Consider the following 21,341-nt stretch of genomic DNA (forward strand, 5'->3'; position numbering starts at 1 on the left):
TAGTGTTGTATTGTCTCTCTTGTCGTGTTGTGTGTCTTGTCCTATATTTTTATAGATTTATTTTTAATCCCTGCCTTATTTACAATGATGGCCTTCCCCGCAGGAGTTCTTTTGGGAAGGCCGTCATTGTAAATAAGAATTTGTTCTTAACTGACTTGCCTATTTAAATAAATCAATAAAATTAACCATTTCATCTCAGATATCATCAAAAGCCTTTTCCTGCTAAATGTCTCTAGCTGCAGGTAAATTAGTGACAGTACACAAACTACATGGGTGAGGTAACCATCCAGTGATAATTGACTCAGCCAGGGCCGATTCCAGGCATAAGTGACATCAGGCACAAGTGACATCGCCGTAACTCAGTCTCAACTTACTATTGAGAGTAACAATAGTAGAATGCACCAGGTGCAATTTCGAAATGTGGTTCTGCAGAAGCAGTTTTTCTGTTCTTCTTTCAGTCGCTGGCAGTCACTCAATTAGCCATGTCAGCTAACAAATTTTAGATTGGTAGTTAATCTAGCCAGCTACCTAAACTTGTAGTAATCATGGCCGAATACCGACCGGGCATGCAGGGCACGTGCCCAGGGGCCCTGACCTCTAGGGGTCCCCCATTGATTTTGATTGTGATTCCTCACTCAGATAATATTAGCATGGCATAAGTCATTACAAAATGTGTAGAATGACAGGAAATGTGCTTTAAAACTGCACCCAGACTTATCTCTCTTCTTATCTTCCAAATCTTAAAACAGGAGTGGCCTACGTTATACGCGTTTCTTCCAGCCCTGCTCTAGCACACCTGATTCTATTAATTAGCTGCTCATCTTCACATTGATTAGCCAAATTATGTGTGTTAAAGCAGGGCTGGGCTACCCAGTATCTCCAGGAGGATGTTTTTAATTTGGATAATAATACATAATAATACATAATTTGCTTATGATAAAATAACATGTAAAAAAGTTCATTAAAATAATTAAATCAAAGCATACTTGTGATGTGCTTAACAGGAGAGTATACATAACACGTTATTGTGCTGTATGGTTTCCTTGGGATTACAAAACAAATGCGGGCCTCCTTTATCAGAGGCCCGCCCGGGAAGGCCTTTGTTAGTGGTTGAGCTCTGGTTTGGGAAATTTTGTTCAACGCGATGCATGACCTGCATGTGAGAAAATACAAACACCATGTCTGGTTATTTTGCTTTAAAGGGATAATTCATCCCTAAAGAAAAAGCACTTACATGGTGTCTTTTCAGATACTTGCCTTTCTAAACAATTCATAAATATGATCCACACAGGTATAGCTATTGATTTGCCTCCATGATGAGCTGGACAAACAATGTGCCCATCTCTATCTCTGTAGGACTTAGTATCTGGGGTGGGAATAAAATGAGGGTTTACGCAGACTGATTTACAAACAATATAATGCATGAATATGAGTTAATATGATCCACTAACCTGGTGTGCAGGACAGAAGGGAGATGAAATCCTTATCTCTGTGCTACCTCCTGATAAGAGTAATTCTCTAACCCCAGGCACTATGTCACCTACCAAAACAGACCATTCCTTGACTGAAACAACGAACATGCAAATCGTCTGTAGGCTCTCTATTTAAATAAAAAACAGTGAATTGTTTACAAACATTTTTGAAACACAAAATGAAAATGCAAGGATCACTTTGGATTTGTTGCTCAAGGCCTTGCAGTTCAAGTGTGTGAATATGTTGTTGATGGGGAAGACTTCAGGTTTAGGGTTGTCACGTCCTGACCTTAGTTCCTTTTGTATGTCTCTATTTTAGTTTGGTCAGGGCGTGAGTTGGGGTGGGCATTCTATGTGTTGTTCTATGTTTTCTATGTGTTTGGCCTGGTATGGTTCCCAATCAGAGGCAGCTGGCAATCGGTGTCTCTGATTGAGAACCATACTTAGGCAGCCTGTTTTCCCACTATGGGTTGTGGGTAGTTATTTTCTGTATAGTGTTTTTGTTGCACCTTACAGAACTGTTCGTTTGTCGGTTTGCTGTTTTTGTTCAGTATTCATCTTTATTAAAATTATTATGAATACGTACCACGCTGCACTTTGGTCCGATCCTTCCTACTCCTTCTCAGAATAGGAGGAAAACCGTTACAGAACTACCCACCACCAAAGGACCAAGCAGCGTGGTGAAAGGGACTCCTGGACAGGTGAGCAGCGCTATCTGGAGTATGAGACAACCTGGGAGGAGATAGAGAGGTGGTCGGTCGACCCAGGGAGAGTGCCGGAGCCCGCCTGGGATTATCTAGAACGGTGCGAGGAGGGATACTGGAGAATGGAGTTGGTGACACAAACAAGGCAGCGCAACAGCAAAAACATTTTTTTGGGGGGGGGAGGGGGCACACGGGGAGATTGGCGGAGTCAGGCGATAGACCTGAGCCAACTCCTGTGCTTACCGGAAGAAGCGCAGTACTGGTCAGGCACCGTGTTATGCGGTCAAGCGCACGGTGTCGCCAGTACGCGCTCATAGCTCGGTGCGCTATAGGCCATTCCCCCGCAAGTGCCATGCGAGAGTGGGCATCCAGCCAGGGCGTATTGTGCCGGCTCAGCGTGTTTGGGCTCCGGTACGCCGTTTCGGCCCAGGGAATCCTGCGCCGGCGCTGCGTGCTGTGTCTCCGGGGCGCTGGGAGAATGCAGTGCGCCCTATGCCTGCGCTAAGGGAGAGATGCGAGTGGTATGCACCAGATCTCCAGTGCTCACCCACAGCCCGGTTCAACCTGTGCCTGCACCGTTACAAGGGTAGTTTTTCTTTTAGTGGACAATGATGTTTCCCAGCTCTCAGCTGTGACATGACGATCACAAAGACGCTGTCCGACAAGTACTGCTCCTCATGTTTAGAGAATGCTTGCACATCTCCTGCAAGAACACACTAAAATTCAGTCACAGAGGAGACAAACCTTTGACTACTGAACATATAGATAGATACCTAGTCCTTCACCCCTCTGCTCAGCTTGTTGTCATCATCAAACTTCACGTTATTATTGAACAGGGCCAGGTGCTTCCTACCAGACTCATGAGAATACATCTGATAGTGCAAAGCAATGACAGATGCAAAGGTTATTTACGCCTCGATCACACCTACAAAATGGAACACAGCATCATCTGGATATGTGTTCAGCAAAAGTTTAACATTCACCTTCTGCTACCATTTCTGTCAAGCCGTCTATGCATACAATTTGATGCATACGTTTGATGTATCCTGCTTTACAAGTGGCGGGGTTGGCGGACACACAGCACCGTAAGGCGGTCTCCAGATCCTGGTTCACCCACTCCGTTTGACCGTTGGACTGAGGGTGATAGCCTGAAGACAAACTGGCTGATGACCCCAGATGAGTACAGAATGCCCTCCAGAATCTGTAGGCAAACTGGGGGCCTGCTGAATGAATGAATGAAACATGCTGAATGCAAAACCCCAAAACTGCTTGACTCTGCTGTGCCGTGGCCAGTTGACCACCGCTTCTACCTTTTGGGAGTCCATCCATACACAGCCCTGAGACACGATGTACCCCAGGAAGGAGATCTGAGGAACGCAAAACTCACTTTTCGTCCTTCACAAACAAGTGGATGTGTTCAACCACGGACTTGTAGAAGATCAGGCTTGTCATCCCCAGCCGGGGAAACAGGAGAATCGGAAGCCTCCAGACGAGCAGGGCCAGAAAGCTGTGGAGAGCGTTGCTGGCAGGTGGACTGTCATGAAGGATTCCATCCCAGAACTCTTCCTGAGGGCCTGTCAATTTGAGGATTATGGATAGAAAGCCAAGGATGTCCAAGAACCAGGGGAAGCGCAGGAGAGTACACCAAATATAACTGGATAAACTCGACATGATAATACAGAACTTGTAGCTGAATAGGCCTGGTGAGTTGCTTCACCTTCCCAGAACCTAAGAGTTGACCATCCAGCGCAGTGACCGACAACGTAATGCTCAGCTTAGTGAGAGGCAGCCCCTGTTGGTCCAGAAAACAGCCGGTAGCCCCATGTCTATAAAAGCAGGAATGTCCAACTGCCCATTGTCCCACCGCAGGTTGGCCGGAAGCAAGGTGCGTACCATTTCGGCAGCTGGAGACTGTATCTGACTCGCCAGTATTCTCCCAACTACTGACAAGTTATCCCGTTTCCCGTCAGCTTGGGACAGAAGGCACTGAAATGTCCAGACTGTCCACAGTAAAGACAACGTTGCTCGTTAATGCTGTGCCTTCTCTCCAGAGCTGAAAGTCTGGTGCATCCCAATTGCGTCGGCTCCTCTGAAGGATATGAAGGAGAACAAGAGCCGAATTGAGAACTCTGATGACAAGCAGACGCAGCATAAGGCAGTGGAACAAATGACGATATGACTCTCAGTGGGACCCAAAACACTGGAAACAATTCGTAACCCATCCGTCCTCTCATGACGATGTTCCTGACGCCGGTTGTCAATCCGGATGGCCAGAACGATAAGCTCATCCAGAGTGTCGGGGTTGTCCTGGGAATCCAGTGCATCCTTGAGAACCTTGCTGAGTCCGTCAGAAAGGCTGAGTGAAGTGCCTCTGTATTCCATCCGCTCTCAGCGGGAAGCATCCGAAAGTAAATGGCGCAATCAGTTACACTACGGCTGCTCTGCCAAAGCACTTTGAGTCTTTGAGCAGCGTTCCTGCCACTGATGGGGTGATCAAAAACCCTCTTCATCTCCTGGGTGAAGCTTTTCCAATTAAAACACGTCTCATTGCTGCTCCCATATGGCCATGGCCCAGGCCAGAGCTCGTCCTAAGAGAAAGAAGATGACTTATGCCACTCTGGAACACACGGTAGGAAACGTTGATGCCTGCAGCTCGAAGGCCAGCGAACATTGGAGCAGGAACCCACGACACCTCCCAGGATGCCCCTCATAGCGCTCCAGTGCCGGGAGATGAGGCTCCAGAAGGGAGGAAGGAAACCCAAGGAAACAACAATCAAATAAAACAGAAACTGTGACAAACCCCAACCAGTGGCAATAAAAATAAAAATAAACTTTGTGGGATGAATGCCAGCAAAGCCACTACACAACACAACACTAAACAATACATTAATTGCACTATATAAGTGACAAACAGTGCCCACAAACTGTTGGGGCCTACATAAAGCTGTCCCAACAGGAGTCTGAACATCTTACCACTTGTCACATTGGTATGAATGAGTCGGGAGATAGGTGCAGGAATAGTTTTTTTTATTACACCCAAATTATGGCGTGTTGTGTAAAGGCACGGGGAAGAAGACCAAACAAACACTATACAAAACACAGGGTAGAAACCCAAACAAAAGAGCGAGGAGTTCCCTCAAATATATAACAAGTGCACAATGATTGACACACGGGACGAGACCCGTAATCATCTGCGCAATCCACAATGGCACGAAAGCCAAAACACAGCACAGGCACTCACACGCACCAACGGACATTGTAACAATAATTGACAGGACAATGGTGAACCAAGGACACACTTATACAATTTGTAATCACTGGGAATAGGGGCCAGGTGTGCGTAATGAAAGTTCCAGAGGGATCCGTAACACCACTGCTACACCTGGTTATCAGCGGAGCCTTGTCTGGCAGCGAAACAGTTCATTCAGCCTCATTTACTGCCTTTAAAAAAAACATAGCTTATATGGCTGACTTGCTTAAACAAATGTGGTTTCTAATGACAATTGAGATGTACAAACCATGGCATAAGGGCACGACAAGTGGATAAGAGGCAATCCTTAATTTTGATTAAGACATTAATGAGCGAGCTCGGACGGACAAAGTCAATATAACTATTTGTTTTGCACTTTTGAAATGTACAGCGACAGAATTCAGAACATGGGCCGTTCTTAATGTATTCTCCTTGTACACTAAGTCAGAACCGTAGGATAAATAAACAGGGCACATAAGCAGACAATGAAAGCTCTTACAATGATTGATGATTACATTTCTCTAAAGCAGGATATAGGCTACGTGTGCACCTCCAAGTCAGAACAGTAGACGAAATTAAGAGGTGTAAATAGACCAAATTATTAGGGTGAGGCACATGGGCTACTAACATCTTACTATACAAAATACACTTACTATTACTTTCATAGTAATAGGCAGGGTAGCCTAGTGGTTAGAGCGTTGGACTAGTAACCGGAAGGTTGCGAGTTCAAACCCCTGAGCTGACAAGGTACAAATCTGTCGTTCTGCCCCTGAACAGGCAGTTAACCCACTGTTCCCAGGCCGTCATTGAAAATAAGAATTTGTTCTTAACTGACTTGCCTGGCTAAATAAAGGTAAAATAAAAAAAAATAAAATAAAAAAATTACTTTCATAGCTTCAGTATACATATCTCCCTGGCATATTGCATAATTTATGCAGCAGCCTACAATACATTTTTGGACTCACCTTGTTGTGCTGTGCTCACTTGAACTAGGTGGCGTGGCGGTCCTTTGTGGGCAAATTTTGTCATCAAAGTCTGTCATTCTCTGGATTTCTGGGGCTTTCAAAACAACTGGGAACTCTGGAAAAAAACAAGATTGAATCATGATGACGTCATTGATTTTCAGCTCATAGCTCTAGAAAGAGGCCGGATTTACAATTCCATGTTGGATGACAGTTCAAAACTTATTTCCCAAGTCAGAGCTTGTTTTTTCCTGACTTCCCAGTTGTCTTGAACTCACTGAAGTCAAGTTTTTGCAGTTACAAGTTAACAGTTGTTTTGAGCGTGACACAAATCATGCGTCCTTGACAGCATGACCAATGTTGAATGTTTATTATTTTAACTTGGAAAAGAGCCCCTTGATCCCAGATTTGGGACCACACAGTACTCCTCTGAATAGCAGGCTAGTGATCGCTTTGCAATGCTTGCAGTTAGCCACTGTCACTGATTCTGTCCAAACCACTCATTGTTGAATTTGCAATTTCAAACTTGTTGTGTAATGTTAATGTTTATATCCAATGGCTGATGAGCACCAAATCTATAATTTATCTTCATATGACAAGGATTAAAATGGATTTGCCAGTAGATTGTCGACTTGATTCATGATGATAACTGATAGCTAAGATTTTCAAAGTATGATGTTGACATGATCAGTCCAATCAACGTGATTTGACATCATGTTATCTGTGGCCAATGACCTTGAGCCTTCTTGGATGGGCACTTCTAATGTAACTCTAGGGCAGCACCCAAGGGGCTAGAATTTTCTAGCTCTACACTTGGACTTGGCTGTGACGTAGTGTCCCCATGAGTGGCAGAACACTGAGCCATTTTTCTGCTGGCTTGCCCCACCACCACAGAAAGCACTGAGCTAGGCTGAAACACCTGCATTTTGGAGTTGCCTTACTTAAGAAAACAAAAAAGAGACCATGTTTGTATGCAGCTTTATTAACTCAATGATATATTAGTTTAAAATTATTATTTTTTACATTGTTTGCAAACTGATATGTGACAAGTATTATGGCAAAAAAGACAAGCCCCCCCCCCCAAAAAAAAGAATGTGGGGCTCTGCCCTACCTACCCTGAATTACGGGTCGCCACTGACACCAACACATGTTCATGTCATTATTACTATTCAACTGGATAATTTTTTTTTTTAAATGACTTTGACTACCAATAGTGACTGCAATAGCCAGCAAATTGTAAGCATTTAAAACTTGCAAACCTTGATATGTTCGTTTAAAAGACACAAGTCCAGGATGGGAAGCAACGCTCCATCGCTCTTGGGAACCAATAAGTACCGGTCTTACCACCCGCTCTGTACTTCTGAAGGGACCACCCGAATAGACTGATTTTGAAGGACAGAGGAAACCATTGACGTAATGATACCACAAAAAGGAGGAGGGCTAGCTGCGTACACTACAGATCCTGGTTCGATCCCAGGCTGTGTTGCAGCCGGCCGCGACTGGGAGACCCATGGGGTGGCGCACAATTGGCCCAGCATAGTCCGAGTTAGGGGAGGGTGTGGCCAGACGGGATGTTTTTGTCCTATCGTGCACTAGCAATGTCATAGTGACTATTAAGTTCTTGGTCACCTCCCTGACCATGGCCCTTCTCCCCAATTTCTCAGTTTGGCCGGGCGGCCAGCTCTAGGAAGAGTCTTGATGGTTCCAAACTTCTTCCATTTAAGAATGATGGAGGCCACTGTGTTCTTGGGGACCTTCAATGCTGCAGACATTTTTTGGTAGTTTTTTTTGGTAGTCCTAATATTGAGTTTCACCCACCCCCCCTTTCGCCTTCAGAACAGCCTCGATTCGTCAGGGCATGGACTCTACAAGGTGTCAAAAGCATTCCACAGGGATGCTGGCCCATGTTAACTCCAATGCTTCCCACAGTTGTGTCAAGTTGGCTGGATGTTCTTAAGGTGGTGGAATATTCATGATACACACGGAAAACTACATGAAAAACCACGCAGCATTGCAGCCCGTGACACAAACTGGTATGCCTGGCACCTACTACCATACACCATTCAAAGCCACTTAAATCTTTTGTCTTGCCCATTCACCCTCTGAATGGCACACATACAAAATTAATGTCTCAATTGTGTCAAGGCTTTAAAACTACACTAATGGAAGTGGATTTAAAAAGTAAAGGATCACAGCTTTCACTGGGATTCACCTGGTCAGTCTATGTACACTCAGTGTATACTTCCATTCAGACTACTCTTGTGAGGCTTGTGGGCGTCCTAAAGCAAATACAACCAACATGTACGTGTTCATGAGAGTAAACAGTTTCCATAGAGGGGTCATATTAATGTGTAGCCCAAACTGTTTCGGACGCCACAGACAGAAGTTGGCATATCGGCGGTACCGACTTCAGACGATTCCCATGATGCTTGTGGGGGTCATGGAGCATAACGGAGAACACCATCGTGTTCTTGACAGTCTCACCTTTCCTTTTTTAATTTAGGACCCCTGTAGGTTAAATATGAAAAAATGATTTGATAAAATATTAAATTTGACCTTTACTACAATAGCCCATGGAAACACATTGAATAACACATTATTAAATGGCGAAACACAGAAGAAAAAAAAATCAGGTTTTGAAGTGTCTGTCCTACACTATACAGTATATACAAAAGTATGTGGACACCCCTTAAATTAGTGGATTCGCTATTTCAGCGACAACTGTATAATTCGAGCACACAGCCCTGCAATCTCATTAGACAAACATTTGCAGTAGAATGCCCTTAATGAAGAGCTCAGTGACCTTCAACGTGGCACCATAAGAAGATGCCACCTTTCCAACAAGTTACTTTAATTAAATTCACTTTTAATAAGGCACACCTGTTAATTGAAATCCATTCCATTCCAACCACCTCATGAAGCTGGTTAAGAGAATGCCAAGATTGTGCAAAGCTGTCATCAAGGCAAAGGGTCGTTACTTTGAAGAATCTAAAATCTAAAATATATTTTGATTACGATTCCATATGTGTTATTTCATAGTTTTGATGTCTTCATTATTATTCTACAATGTAGAAAATAGTCCAAATAAATAAAAACCCTTGGATGAGTAGGTCTGTCCAAACCTTTGACAGATACTGTACATATCCCAACCAGAAGCCATAGGCAACAATTGCATTGAGCTAAAGGCTAGAGCTGCCGCTTTCAAGGAGTGGGACACTAATCCGGATGCTTATAAGAAATCCCACAATGCCCTGCGACAAACCATCAAACAGGCAAAGTGTCAATACAGGACTAAAGATCGAATCCTACTACACTGGCTCTGGCGCTTGTCGGATTTGGGAAGGCATGCAAACTTTCACGGATTACAAAGGGAAACCTAGCTGAGAGCTGTCCAGTGATGCAAGCCTACCAGACGAGCTACATGCTTTATATGCTAGCTTCGAGACAAGCAACACTGAACTGTGCATGAGAGCACTATATTTTCCAGATGACTGTGTGAGCACACTCTCTATAGCCAATGTGCGTATGATCTGCAAACAGGTTAACATTCCCAAAGCTGCAGGGCCAGATGGAATATCAGGACGCTTACTCAAAGCATGGGCTGACCAGCTGGAAAGTGTCTTCACTGACATTTTCAACCTCTCCCTGACTGAGTCTGTAATACCTACATACAGTACGTATTTCAAGCAGACCACCATAGTCCCTGTACCCAAGAACGCCAAGGTAACCTGTCTAAATGACGACCGCACTGTAGCACTCACATATGTAGCCATGAAATGCTTTGGAAGGCTGGTCATGACTCACATCAAATAAAATACAATTTTATTGGTCATATACACATATTAGCAGATGTTATTGCGGGTGTAGCGAAATGCTTGTGTTTCAAGTTCCAGCAGTGCAGTAGTACCTAACAGTTCACAACAATACACACAAATCTAAAAGTAAAATATTGGAATTAAGAAATATATAACAGTTAGGACAAGCAATGTCTGAGTGGCATTGACTAAAATACAGTAGAATAGAATACAGTATACACATTTGAGATGAGTAAAGCAGTATATAAACATTATTAAAGTGACTAGTGTTCCATTATTAAAGTGATTCCATGTCTATGTATATAGGGAAGCAGCCTCTAAGGTGCAGAGTTGCGTAACCAGGTGGTAGCCAGCTAGTGATGGCTATTTAACAGTCTGATGGACTTGATATAGAAGCTGTTGAATTAGGTTTGGTTTGAATTAGATTTTGAATGAGTGTTTGATTGAGTTGGAAAGGGAGTTAAAACGGGAGTTGAAATTGTGATAGACAACAAAAAAATACTCCGACTTGATTGATGTCTTCTAGTTTTACTCGCTATAGTGCCCTTATTACTGTGTAATTTGTTTTATGTCATTACAGTCTGAGTATGGTTAATTACTAATTATTACGCTCTACTTACTTTGGGTTAGGGGTAGGGTTAACGTTAGAGTTATTGCTACAGTGTAATCATTAGTTACAACAATACTTTTTACACTGCAATTACATAAGTAGTTACACAATAATAATGGCAATGTAATGTAAGTGTTACCACATACCACATACTGCACCACTACCAGTATTTCTAGACTGACAATTGTTCAGAACAAAAGAATAACATCACCTGAAAGACTATAAAGACAATATGATCTGTACTCAATATCTCTGTATATATCTACATTTTTCCCCAAATGCATGAAAAAATAAAGTGAACCGATGAATGCCTATTAATGAATGCAATAGATCGATTGGAAATCACTCAAAATTACATTCATCCAGACATCGATGAAGTAGGGCTGCATGCAAAATCTCATTTAATCATTGTGGTGTTGTCGCTGATGACAGAGTTGATCTAATCAGATAAGTATCACCTTGAAAGGAGGTCTCCATATTCCTTTCCGAAGTGTGAGATACTTTGTTTATGGTTAATCAGTAGAAGCATATGAGCTTCAAAAAATATATATAGATAGGATTCTCCAATAAAGACAATTATAAAAACGACTTCACTGTCAAGGAAATTACTTCACTGCTTGATAAATTCTAGAACTGTTATTTCCCTTTCCCTCGCAATGTACTCAAAGATATGAATCATCTATAATGTAAACCCAGATAAATTTATCCCTGATGGGGAATGGGGGGGGTCACAGGTCACGGATCAGTCAGCGTCCCCTCCCCACATGTCCCCACATCCATCCTTACCATTAGAGTGTGGAAACGCAAAACTGACCTCAAGCTGGTGCTTACAAATTCCCCCAAACCGCACACAAACACGGCAAAAAAACAAATACTTACCATTGGCTCATATGCTGGCAGTTATAGTGTGACGTGTATAGTCAATTTCCTTCAACCGTGTGTGCAACGATGTCAATCTGTTTATTACCGACATGCAAAATTAGGTGAAAGGTTCAATCTCAAATTGACGCCGTCTCACAACCGAGGGGTAAATGTCACCATAGTTGAACCACTTTAGACGTACGTTGTAAATGTAGAGTTTTATTGTTTTAAACTTGTTGCTTAAATTTGGGCCAAATTCGGAAGTATCGCTACTGCTGTGAAACTACTGTTTTAGCCTATATGTAATTGTCTCGCTGATTTTATCATGATAGGCTACTGCTTGAGGACGAAATATCGATGTCAATTCGCATTTGTGCATGCGCTGTTGATAAGCCTATCATCCGATCATTAGGTGTAACGTAAATTAACTGCTCCCGTATCCCCCAGCGACAGTGGGCATTGCACCTATCGATATTTGAAGGGATTGTTAAAACTCTGCGCTACAAGTTAATGATTTGCTCTTTATCTCGTACTTAGTTCTTGAGCGTGGAGTTTGGATTCTGCCCTCCACATCGTTTAACATAATTTGAGTAGCTTCAGGTAGCTGAGCCTTTCTTTCTGGCCTGTGAGCGCCTATTCAGTAAACCTGCAATCACCTTCTTGCTCCTAATATATAGTGCAAAATGTTAGCTCTCTTTGTGCTTTTGCTCTGTATGACATCTTCATTTTCTGCTTCTAATAGAGGTGAGTTATTGGGTTTTTTCATGTACCGATATGTGTGATGAATATGTTGTTTTATATTGTGTTGGTTTGTGATTTGCTTAGAGAGTATGTTAGGAGTTGGGCTCTAGGCCTACAGTCAAGGAGTTGGGCTCTAGGCCCACAGTCAGTGACCTTGGAACTTCTGTAATAAAACCTTTGAATGGTCTTGCAACAGCCAAGAAACCAACAAATCACTTTCGCTGGAGATTCACAAAACATGTTCGTTCCTAAATTCAATAGTTACATAGAGTTTCCTAGTGATGTGTGGCGCAGTGGTCTAAGACGCTGCATCTCAGTGCTAGAGGCATCACTACAGACCCTGGTTCGATTCCACATTGTATCACAACCGGCCGTGATTGGGAGTCCCATAGGGCGGTGCACAATTGGCCCAGCGTTGTTAAGATTTGGCCGGGGTAGGTCTTCATTGTAAATAAGAATTTGTTTCATAACTGACTTGCCTAGTTAAATAAACATTTAAGTACACAACCAATAGTAATTAGTCCCCTAAACATTTGAGGCAACCTGCAGGGTAGGTATTGTGGATATTACTGTAGTTGGTGGTGCTAAAGTAGTTTCTTTGGGTGCCATATCTATTAATCATAGGTGATATTAATGAAATTCTTTAATGTTCAACTTGGTCAGTAGAAACTGAGTCAGTTGACAAAGTGGTTGAATACAGCTGTCTGTGACAGATTTTGTATGTTTGATTCAGCACTTGGTGATGCAACTCGAAAGTGACACGTCAGTCTTGACTGGCCTAATGTCACTTCTTTTGGAATGCTACACTGTATTAGAGCAATAGAGGACTTTAATAGTCCACCCACAACGTTCACTGTCTCCAGTGTTGATTGTGTCCATCAGAAACGTAGACCATCGTAGGTTTATCTTACAAGGGTTCTCGTAATAATGACACGATATTACAAGCTGCAATTGCACCACCATGAAGGGCTCACCTTCTCACCTTCTGAATCCAGGATGTATACATATTACTGTCTGTTTTAAATCATCTGCTACAGAGGATAAGATTTTTGGAAGTATTTTGCCCAAAGCTACACATGGTTTTACATGTATCACAGTCTCATCCACTTGCCTGATCTTTCTCTGTCGAACCAGTAGCAAATAGCCAGGGGACTAGGTCACGTGTGTAATGGTTAAACGGTTAATTGTTGCCAAGACATTACAAATCTAACAGAGTAACTAATTCCTCCAATCTAAACTCAAGCCTTTTTGTAATGATTGACATGCAAAGGGAAGTAATTGACTGCTGAGGAAAATACCTTAATTCAATCACTGCTTAATGGTATATACCAACAATTTTTTTAGGAGTTGTTTTGACAGACATCTCACTCAGCAGTGAGGGCCCTTTAGTGTTAATCAGCTTACTGACATTGTGCAGTTACTGATGAAAGACCTTGATATTTATATAGACAAACACCTGGTCTAAGTGACTCCCAACCCTTTGGGGTCCTCAGGGTCTCCGTAGCCATGTTCCAACTGCTCTCAGCCTAGTGAAAACACCCTGGGTTGTCACCCAATTGACTCCAGAAAAGTGACACAGGAATATTCTACTCCAGAAAAGTGACAGTTGGTTTCAACTAGCCAGGGTTAACAAATGCTTGTGTAAAAGGACGTTAAACTGGCCCTGGGCTAATTTTAACCCAGGGTTAAGGATAGCCCTGGGCTAAGAGAATGCAGTTTGAAAAGGCCTAGTGGGGCTCAAAAAGAAAACAGACAGAACCCCTGCCCTAAGTCACTCATTCACTGTGCGCTTTGATATCACGCTGTGATTCCAGCATGCCCCCTCCTGTTGTTTCAGGTGCTGGTGCTGCTGGACCCAGGCTGAACAATGACCGGTTGTACAAATTCAGCTACACCACGGAGGTGCTGGTGGACAGGGCCAAGGGGTCAAAAGATGGCAGTGCTGGCTATAGGATCTCCAGTGACGTGGATGTCAATTTAGTGTGGAGAGACCCCAGCAGCAAGGACGACCAGCTCATACAACTGGTGGTAAATAATCCCACAGCACCACCTCCTCACCCTGACCCTGACTTTGCTGATAGCTACATTGAGGGAAAATGTACTGGACTGATGGTACCTGCATCTGATGGTCAACGAGATCAAATCACGACATCAGTGATCTTCAGGTCGAAAAGTCAGAGCTCTAGAAAGACGCCCGGGTTTCTGACTTGGAATTCCGAGTTCAAAACTATTTTTTCCAACCGCCTCTCACGGCCTGCTCTCTCCTTCCTTTCCTCCAGTGAGACTGACCAGAGAGAGGGGACACAGTCTTCCACCTGATGGCGAAACTCGAATCCCACCGCATCTGCCTCATGCACAAATTCATGTTGTTCCTATGACCAAAGAAAGTTAAATATTCCTTAATATTAAAATCGACACGACGAGCTGCTAATAATAATAAAACGCAGGGCTATCGATACTTGGCTACTCATTCATTGCAGCTGCAGCCCGAGCGGAAGTACGAAGGAGTGCGTTTTGTAATAGTGTTGAATAAAAACAGTGACAGTGCTGAATATAAACTTGAACATGAACTCACTCATAAAAACAGCTGTATTCGTTGAGTCTCTCTGTGGTCATGGTTTCAAAAGTTATTCAATCTTACATAGGCTAGTAGCCTATTAAATGTAGCTGTGGCCAGGGTCATGGAAGCTCTGTAGCCACTGTGATTTGAGCTATCCGATTGGGCAGAGAAGTAGGTGCACTCGATTTAGTAACAGATTTGCCAGGTAGGCGGAGTTTGTCTCATGGGAACACTTTGCTACCCGGTGCGCAGGACTTTTGAGTCAAGTGCACCTACCGGCAACAGCGCAACACGATTTTAAAAAAGGAGCGCAAGCCTTTATCGTTCGTTGGCTTTTCTACATAAATATTTGGTGAATGACATGGAATGCCTTGAAGATTGATCGCGATCGACCGGTTGGCGACCACTGCACTTACTGTAAGTCGCTCTGGATAAGAATGTCTGCTAAATGACTTAAATGTATGTTGGATAGATTAACCTGAATCCCAAATCCACCGTTAGAACCCCAGCCACTAGACCATATGTAGATCTGAGAGTATTGGATATGTGTAACTGGTTTATGGCAGTAACCCTACCTCGCCTAGTTGGGACTTTCACCATAACACTTAGACCTATCCAGTCTTTTCAGATCTACACAAACGCAGAGAAGGCAGTGAGTAGGGGTTAGGGGTTGATTTAGGATTCATTCAGGGTCAGACAGAGCCAGTTTTTGTCAAACCTGGTTACGTGTTTCCCTGGGATATATATATATATATTTTTTTTTGAAAACACCTCTTGTTTTGGGAGGGTACATGTTGGAGTTTATACATGCAACATATTGTTTACAATGTGATAGGAAAGGAAACTCAAGCACATATTGATATGATCCTGGGAAAGTGGTCTTGGGAAAGTGGTCCTGGGAAAGAGGTTCTTAATGTCCCCTGTAATTGGCACAAATAGAAAAAAAGCCTGGTCTGATTGTGTAAAAATAGTACTTAAGTTCTCAGACAGGCCCCTCAGGGAGTCTGTTTTATAAATTGTATTTAAAAAGGCCTGGGTTCAAATAGTATTTGAATTCTGTTACACTTAAGTTGTGCTTAATTGTGCGTGCCTGGCCCAAAATCAGTCATCTCAAAAGTGCCAACATGCCTGCCTGGAATTCCAGACAGGCTAAACCAAACACTGACATTTTTTTTTTAAACATTTCAAATACTATTTGAAGTCTATACCTTCCACTCTGGTTGTATTCTATGGAGAATATTGATATTGAGCTGATTGACATGTCCTAAGCTTTTTAGTCACTAACTTTTCTTCTGCCCGTTGAGGAACATGCATCCATGTTATAAATTCCTCCTTTTTTCTTAACATGACTATGTCCTCCTCTTTGTCCTCCAGATCATCTAACAAGCTCTTCCATTCCCATCCACAGATCTCAAATGTGAAGATAAAAAATGTGGCCCCACGCTCAGCCAAGAAGAACATATTCCAGGGCGCAACAACGCAAAGCCTTCTCGGAGAGAAGAAGCTGGCAGCACTGGAAAGGCCCTTCATGGTGCACCTGAAAAACGGAAAGGTAAGAGCTGTGGATGTTGGTTTGTGTCTATGGAAACAAACAGTTATTAGACATTATAAAGGGGCTCATTCATGCTCATAACAGGTCTAAAAAAGAATTAGAACGGATCATAATGTATTATACCTGCAGGCGCTAAGTAAAGTGTTACTGTATGTTTTTATCGATGCATAATGCTAAATTATTGATTGAATTTAAGGCAGTTACTAGGAACACGAATGTACTTTGGGTATACTGTAGTGGAGATTATCTGCCATAGGTAGATGTAGTAACATGTGTAGGTAGTAGGGTGTTTAATTATTACCAGAAGTATACTAGATATACTACAAATAGCTATTTTTCTATCATTGTAGTACTTTTGTTATATCCTCATAGGTCAATAGTCATAAAAGTATTGTTCAATTTTACATGTATTTCTATATCAACCATCACTTTTACTACAATCAGTTTAGATAAAAAAATACGTAATCTAGTATGGGAGCCATTTCCGGAGCATCCTTGACGACATCCATATTTCCGAGGACTATTCATGGAGCTGTAATTAGCAATGTGTTAGTGTGGTGACGCTGGAAGGGGAAATACCAGACAGATGGTGTGTATGTGCAAAGGTCAACTGTTCAGATTGCCGGCCGTCCGGTTATCAGATCCCACGGGAGACAAGTGTGGGGGTATTGGCGTGGCAAAGGGGCCCCGTTCCTTGATGACACAGACATGGTGAGGTGAATAGTTGAACCAGTTGATCAGTGAATGTCCTGTTGAATGCATTGTGATCAGCTAAATCTGTTATGAAAATAGTAACAATTTAGCACTGGACTGTACATATTGAAACTAAATGTATCTCATAGTATTACAAACTATAATAAGTCATTACATGCACTCACCGGACAGTTTATTAGATACACACATCTACTATTGAGTCGGACCCCCCCCCTTTGCATTCCACAGGAATGTTCCACAGGGATGTTGGTCCATGCTGACGAGATGGCATCACACAGTTGATGCAGATTGGACGTCTGTTAGCTTGCATGATTCATGTCATTCTCCTTGGCCCACTCTCATCAACAAGCTGTTTTCGCCCACAGGACTGCCGTTGACTGGAAGTTTTTGTTTGTCGCACCATTCTCTGTAAACCTAGACACATTCGTATGTGAAAAACCCAGAATACCATGCTCAAAGATGCTTAGGTCACTTGTTTTTCCTATTCTAATGTTCAATCAAACAGTAACTGAATGCCTTGATGCCTGTCTGCCTGCTTCATATTACAAGCCACGTGACTCACTGTCTGTAGGAGCCACCTATGTACCTAATAAACTTCCCGTTGAGTGTAAGATAATGAACGAGTGACAAAGATTTTGAAACTTTTGTGATAATGGTGACCTTAGGGTGACGATGTGTTTGTTTTTACTACAATGTGATCTATTGTCTGCAACCTTTGTACTTCTGTATTGTATTTAAGACTTTTTTTTCTGCAATCTCTGCAATGTTAGACATGGTTTTTCAAATAAAGCTTTCTATCACTATTGAGTTGATAAAGGCTGAATATGGACAAATAAGGTTAAATAAGGTTATAGTTTTTAACAAATATAGTAAATAAAGCCTAATCAATCTAGTCATGTAATCTAAGCCTCAAAGTGTGATTTATAGTATGATGCCCTGAGTTGAGTGGAATATGCTGGGAAAGTGAATAAGACATTTGTTTGATAGTGTCTGACTGCAGAATTTGTCTTGGGTTGCGTTCCTTGCCGTGGGCATTCCTTGACAAGAAAATGGCACTCATATTGGCCCCTGCGCAATGCCATGTGCATACCTTGCCAAGAAAAAAGGAACTCCCTCGCAAGGAACACCCTCAAGATGAAGTTCAGTCAGATCCTATGAAGTCAGACCCTATTCCATTTGTTGACATCTCATGATTATCTGAGGCACTTAGATAATGTTAATCTGAGAAAACTACAGTTATGTCACTGTTCCCTGTCATTTGACTCTAGTGCATTGTTACTATGCACACTTTCAGCAAATAAGAAGTCACTTTCGTATCGTATTGACTTGTTTGTTGTTCCATTCCTCTGTTTCAGGTGAGCAGCTTTTACTGCTATAAGGCGGAGCCTGCTTCCATTAAGAACTTGAAGAGGGGTGTGGCCAGCCTGCTGCAGGTGCAATGCAGATCTGGGAAGGTCATAGAGGTAAATGAGATCCAATACATATGCAGTTATAGGTAATCATGGAAACAGTTAAATGTTTTACTCTACAGTCGTATTTTAGCAGGCACTTACAAAGATAAATTACTTTTGGGTCATTTTTAATAAACTCAATTGGTAACCACCACGTGTGATTATTGATTATATGTATGATTTTTGTTTCAAAGATTCCTAGAGAAACCAAAAAGTAATTATAAGTGGATACTCATGTAATTGCCATTATATCATGTCATCCAAAAAAAATAATGCACTGTAAAATACAATTTTATGAATTCTCAATGTAAATCATTCAAACAATTGCTTAAAACTGTTTTTCAATGGTTTTCTGTATGAGTACTTGGTTGGCTGACTGATCTGTCTGGTCTGGGAACAGAATGACGTGTCCGGGAGGTGTACGGTAGAGTATAAGGCTGCCCAGGGCCAGGTGACAAGGACCAAGGCTTTGGAGACCTGCAAGACCGCAGAGACCGGCTTCACCACCTACATTCAGGTCCTGGGCGTGAGTGGGGAGTCCAGCTCTGTCACTGTTTTCACCCTGGAGGATGGCTTCATTAAGTCAGCCATAGCCAAGGAGACTCACATCTTAGCAGTCAATGCACGCCGCACCACCGCTGCTAAAATAGTGTCCAGGTAAGGTTGGCACAAATCAAATGTTATTTGTCACATCCGCCGAATACTATTGTAGACCTTACCATTAAATTCTCACTTACAAGCCCTTAACGAACAATGCAGTTTTAAGAAATATAAGACACAAGGGAGTCCAATGGAATGTTAATGGTGAAAAACATATCCTGTAAACTTTGAGTCAATAGTTTATTTTCTTCTTCTTTTGTTTACTACACTAATTCAACACATGCATTTTTCATTGTGAAAGTAATGTTGTTTTTTCACTTATTGATTGAATAGGCTTTCTGAGAACATCAATAGCAAAGGAACAGAAACTGATTGATGGATTTGTTTGTTTATGTTGTTCTCAGGCAAAGCTTGACGCTGGTAGCAATTGAGGCTGGGCCGTTTGAGGCTGCGGGGAAGAATGTCGCCAGTGTTGTCAAATCACTTGATGAGAAATTGTTTGCTGTTGGTGTGGCAGCTGAGAAGGTCAAATCCCAATGCAAGGGCTGTCAATCGGTGAGTGGTTGTGAGAAGCAATAAAGCAAAGAAATTGCTTCAGGTTGTTGTCAACCTTGGACACTGACTTTTCCCTCTGAAAGGTTCCAATATACTGCCAAAACAAATGCTTAAAAAATTACTCTTTGCTAAAGAATAATTAAAAAGGGCAGAGCAGGGCAAAACTATGGTGGCCTGGTTGATTGCTGCAATGGTGCTAGAATTAAATGATCAGAGTACGGGGTGTTACAATAGTGTGAAAAGCTGCCCTTTTTAGTAGTCTGCATTTGCCAACACTATACCACACTGTCGATACATGTCCTTGCCAACCAAACATTTAATTAAGACATTACTATTTTTCCTTTCTTTTCCTTTTCTCTGCCCATCCCACTAGCTGTTTGAGCACTGGCAAGCAGTCCAGAAGCAGTTTGAACCAGATAGCTTGTCTAAGGCCATCGCTCCCCGAAGCTTCCTGGCTCTCATCCAGAGCATAAGGAAAGCCTCCAAGGACGAGATCCTCCAAGTGCTGAAGCGCTCCAGCAAGACTGCCTTGTAAATCCCTAGCACTTTCCCACCTCTCTGTCTCTCTCTCCCTCCTTTTCATTCTCTCTGTCTGCCTCTTTCTCTAGCTCTCCTCTTTTTTGTCTTTCCCGCTTCATTCCCTTTTTCTTCTCTTTATTTTCACTTCTCTAATATCACTCTTTCTCTTCTCGATCTCTCATTTTCTCCTCTTTTTCTGTCTTTTTTTCTCTCTCTCTCAGGCTTTGATGCTTTCTTATGAGATGTAGAGACTCCTCACCCCGTTTCCTTGCTGTCTGTCTCTCGCCCCATGTTTCTTTTGGCCAGAGCCACATAGTTAACTATACAGGGAATATGGTGCCATTTTAGATATGACTTCTGACTCACCGCCTCTCTCCAACTCTCTTGGGGTCTGCAGACCTCAGGTGGTGGACGCCGTGACCTCGTCCCAGACGCCCGATTCCTTGGACGCCATGCTGCAGTTCCTCAACTTTGCCGACCCCAAAGGCCTGGTTCTGCAGGAGAGGTTCCTGTATGCCTGCGGCTTTGCCTCGCACCCCAACGAGAGAATGCTCCAAGCTTTGGTGGTGAGTGGCCAATGGCTGACTCTTGCTCAAATTCTACATTTTATGGTGCCTTCAAATCAAAATAAATTAAAATCATGTCCAACACAGCAGGATGGGGAGAAATTGTTTGGTAAAAAGTCAGTTCAATGTTTTCAATTGGTTAGACAGATGTTTTGTTTTATTTAACCGTTATTTAATTAGGTAAGTCAGTTATGAACAAATTCATATTTACAATGACGGCCTACCCCAGCCAATGGGACAATTGTGCATCGCCCTATGGGACTCCCAATCACGGCCGGATGTGATGCAGCCTGGATAGGAACCAGGGACTGCAGTGATGCCTCTTGCACTGAGATGCAGTGCCTTCGACCTCTGCGCCACTCGGGAGCCCAAAAATGCATCATTGTGACTTCTGACGGACTGCGCAACA

General features: G+C 42.7%; 1 protein-coding gene across 1 annotated transcript in view; it reads left to right on the forward strand.

Moving 5' to 3' along the window:
* Positions 1-12,045: 12,045 nt before the first annotated feature.
* LOC139418765 (microsomal triglyceride transfer protein-like) overlaps positions 12,046-21,341 on the forward strand; it is a 30,707-nt gene continuing 21,411 nt past the window's right edge. The window contains exons 1-8 of the mRNA XM_071168447.1: positions 12,046-12,418; positions 14,253-14,443; positions 16,384-16,527; positions 18,597-18,704; positions 19,093-19,349; positions 19,697-19,847; positions 20,221-20,378; positions 20,764-20,932. Of these exons, the coding sequence (XP_071024548.1) occupies positions 12,358-12,418; positions 14,253-14,443; positions 16,384-16,527; positions 18,597-18,704; positions 19,093-19,349; positions 19,697-19,847; positions 20,221-20,378; positions 20,764-20,932 (1,239 nt within the window). The 5' untranslated portion in view covers positions 12,046-12,357. The remainder of the gene's footprint in view (positions 12,419-14,252; positions 14,444-16,383; positions 16,528-18,596; positions 18,705-19,092; positions 19,350-19,696; positions 19,848-20,220; positions 20,379-20,763; positions 20,933-21,341) is intronic.

This window comes from Oncorhynchus clarkii, chromosome 10 (genome assembly GCF_045791955.1).
Source record: "Oncorhynchus clarkii lewisi isolate Uvic-CL-2024 chromosome 10, UVic_Ocla_1.0, whole genome shotgun sequence".
In the NCBI taxonomy this organism is placed as follows: Eukaryota; Metazoa; Chordata; class Actinopteri; order Salmoniformes; family Salmonidae; genus Oncorhynchus; species Oncorhynchus clarkii.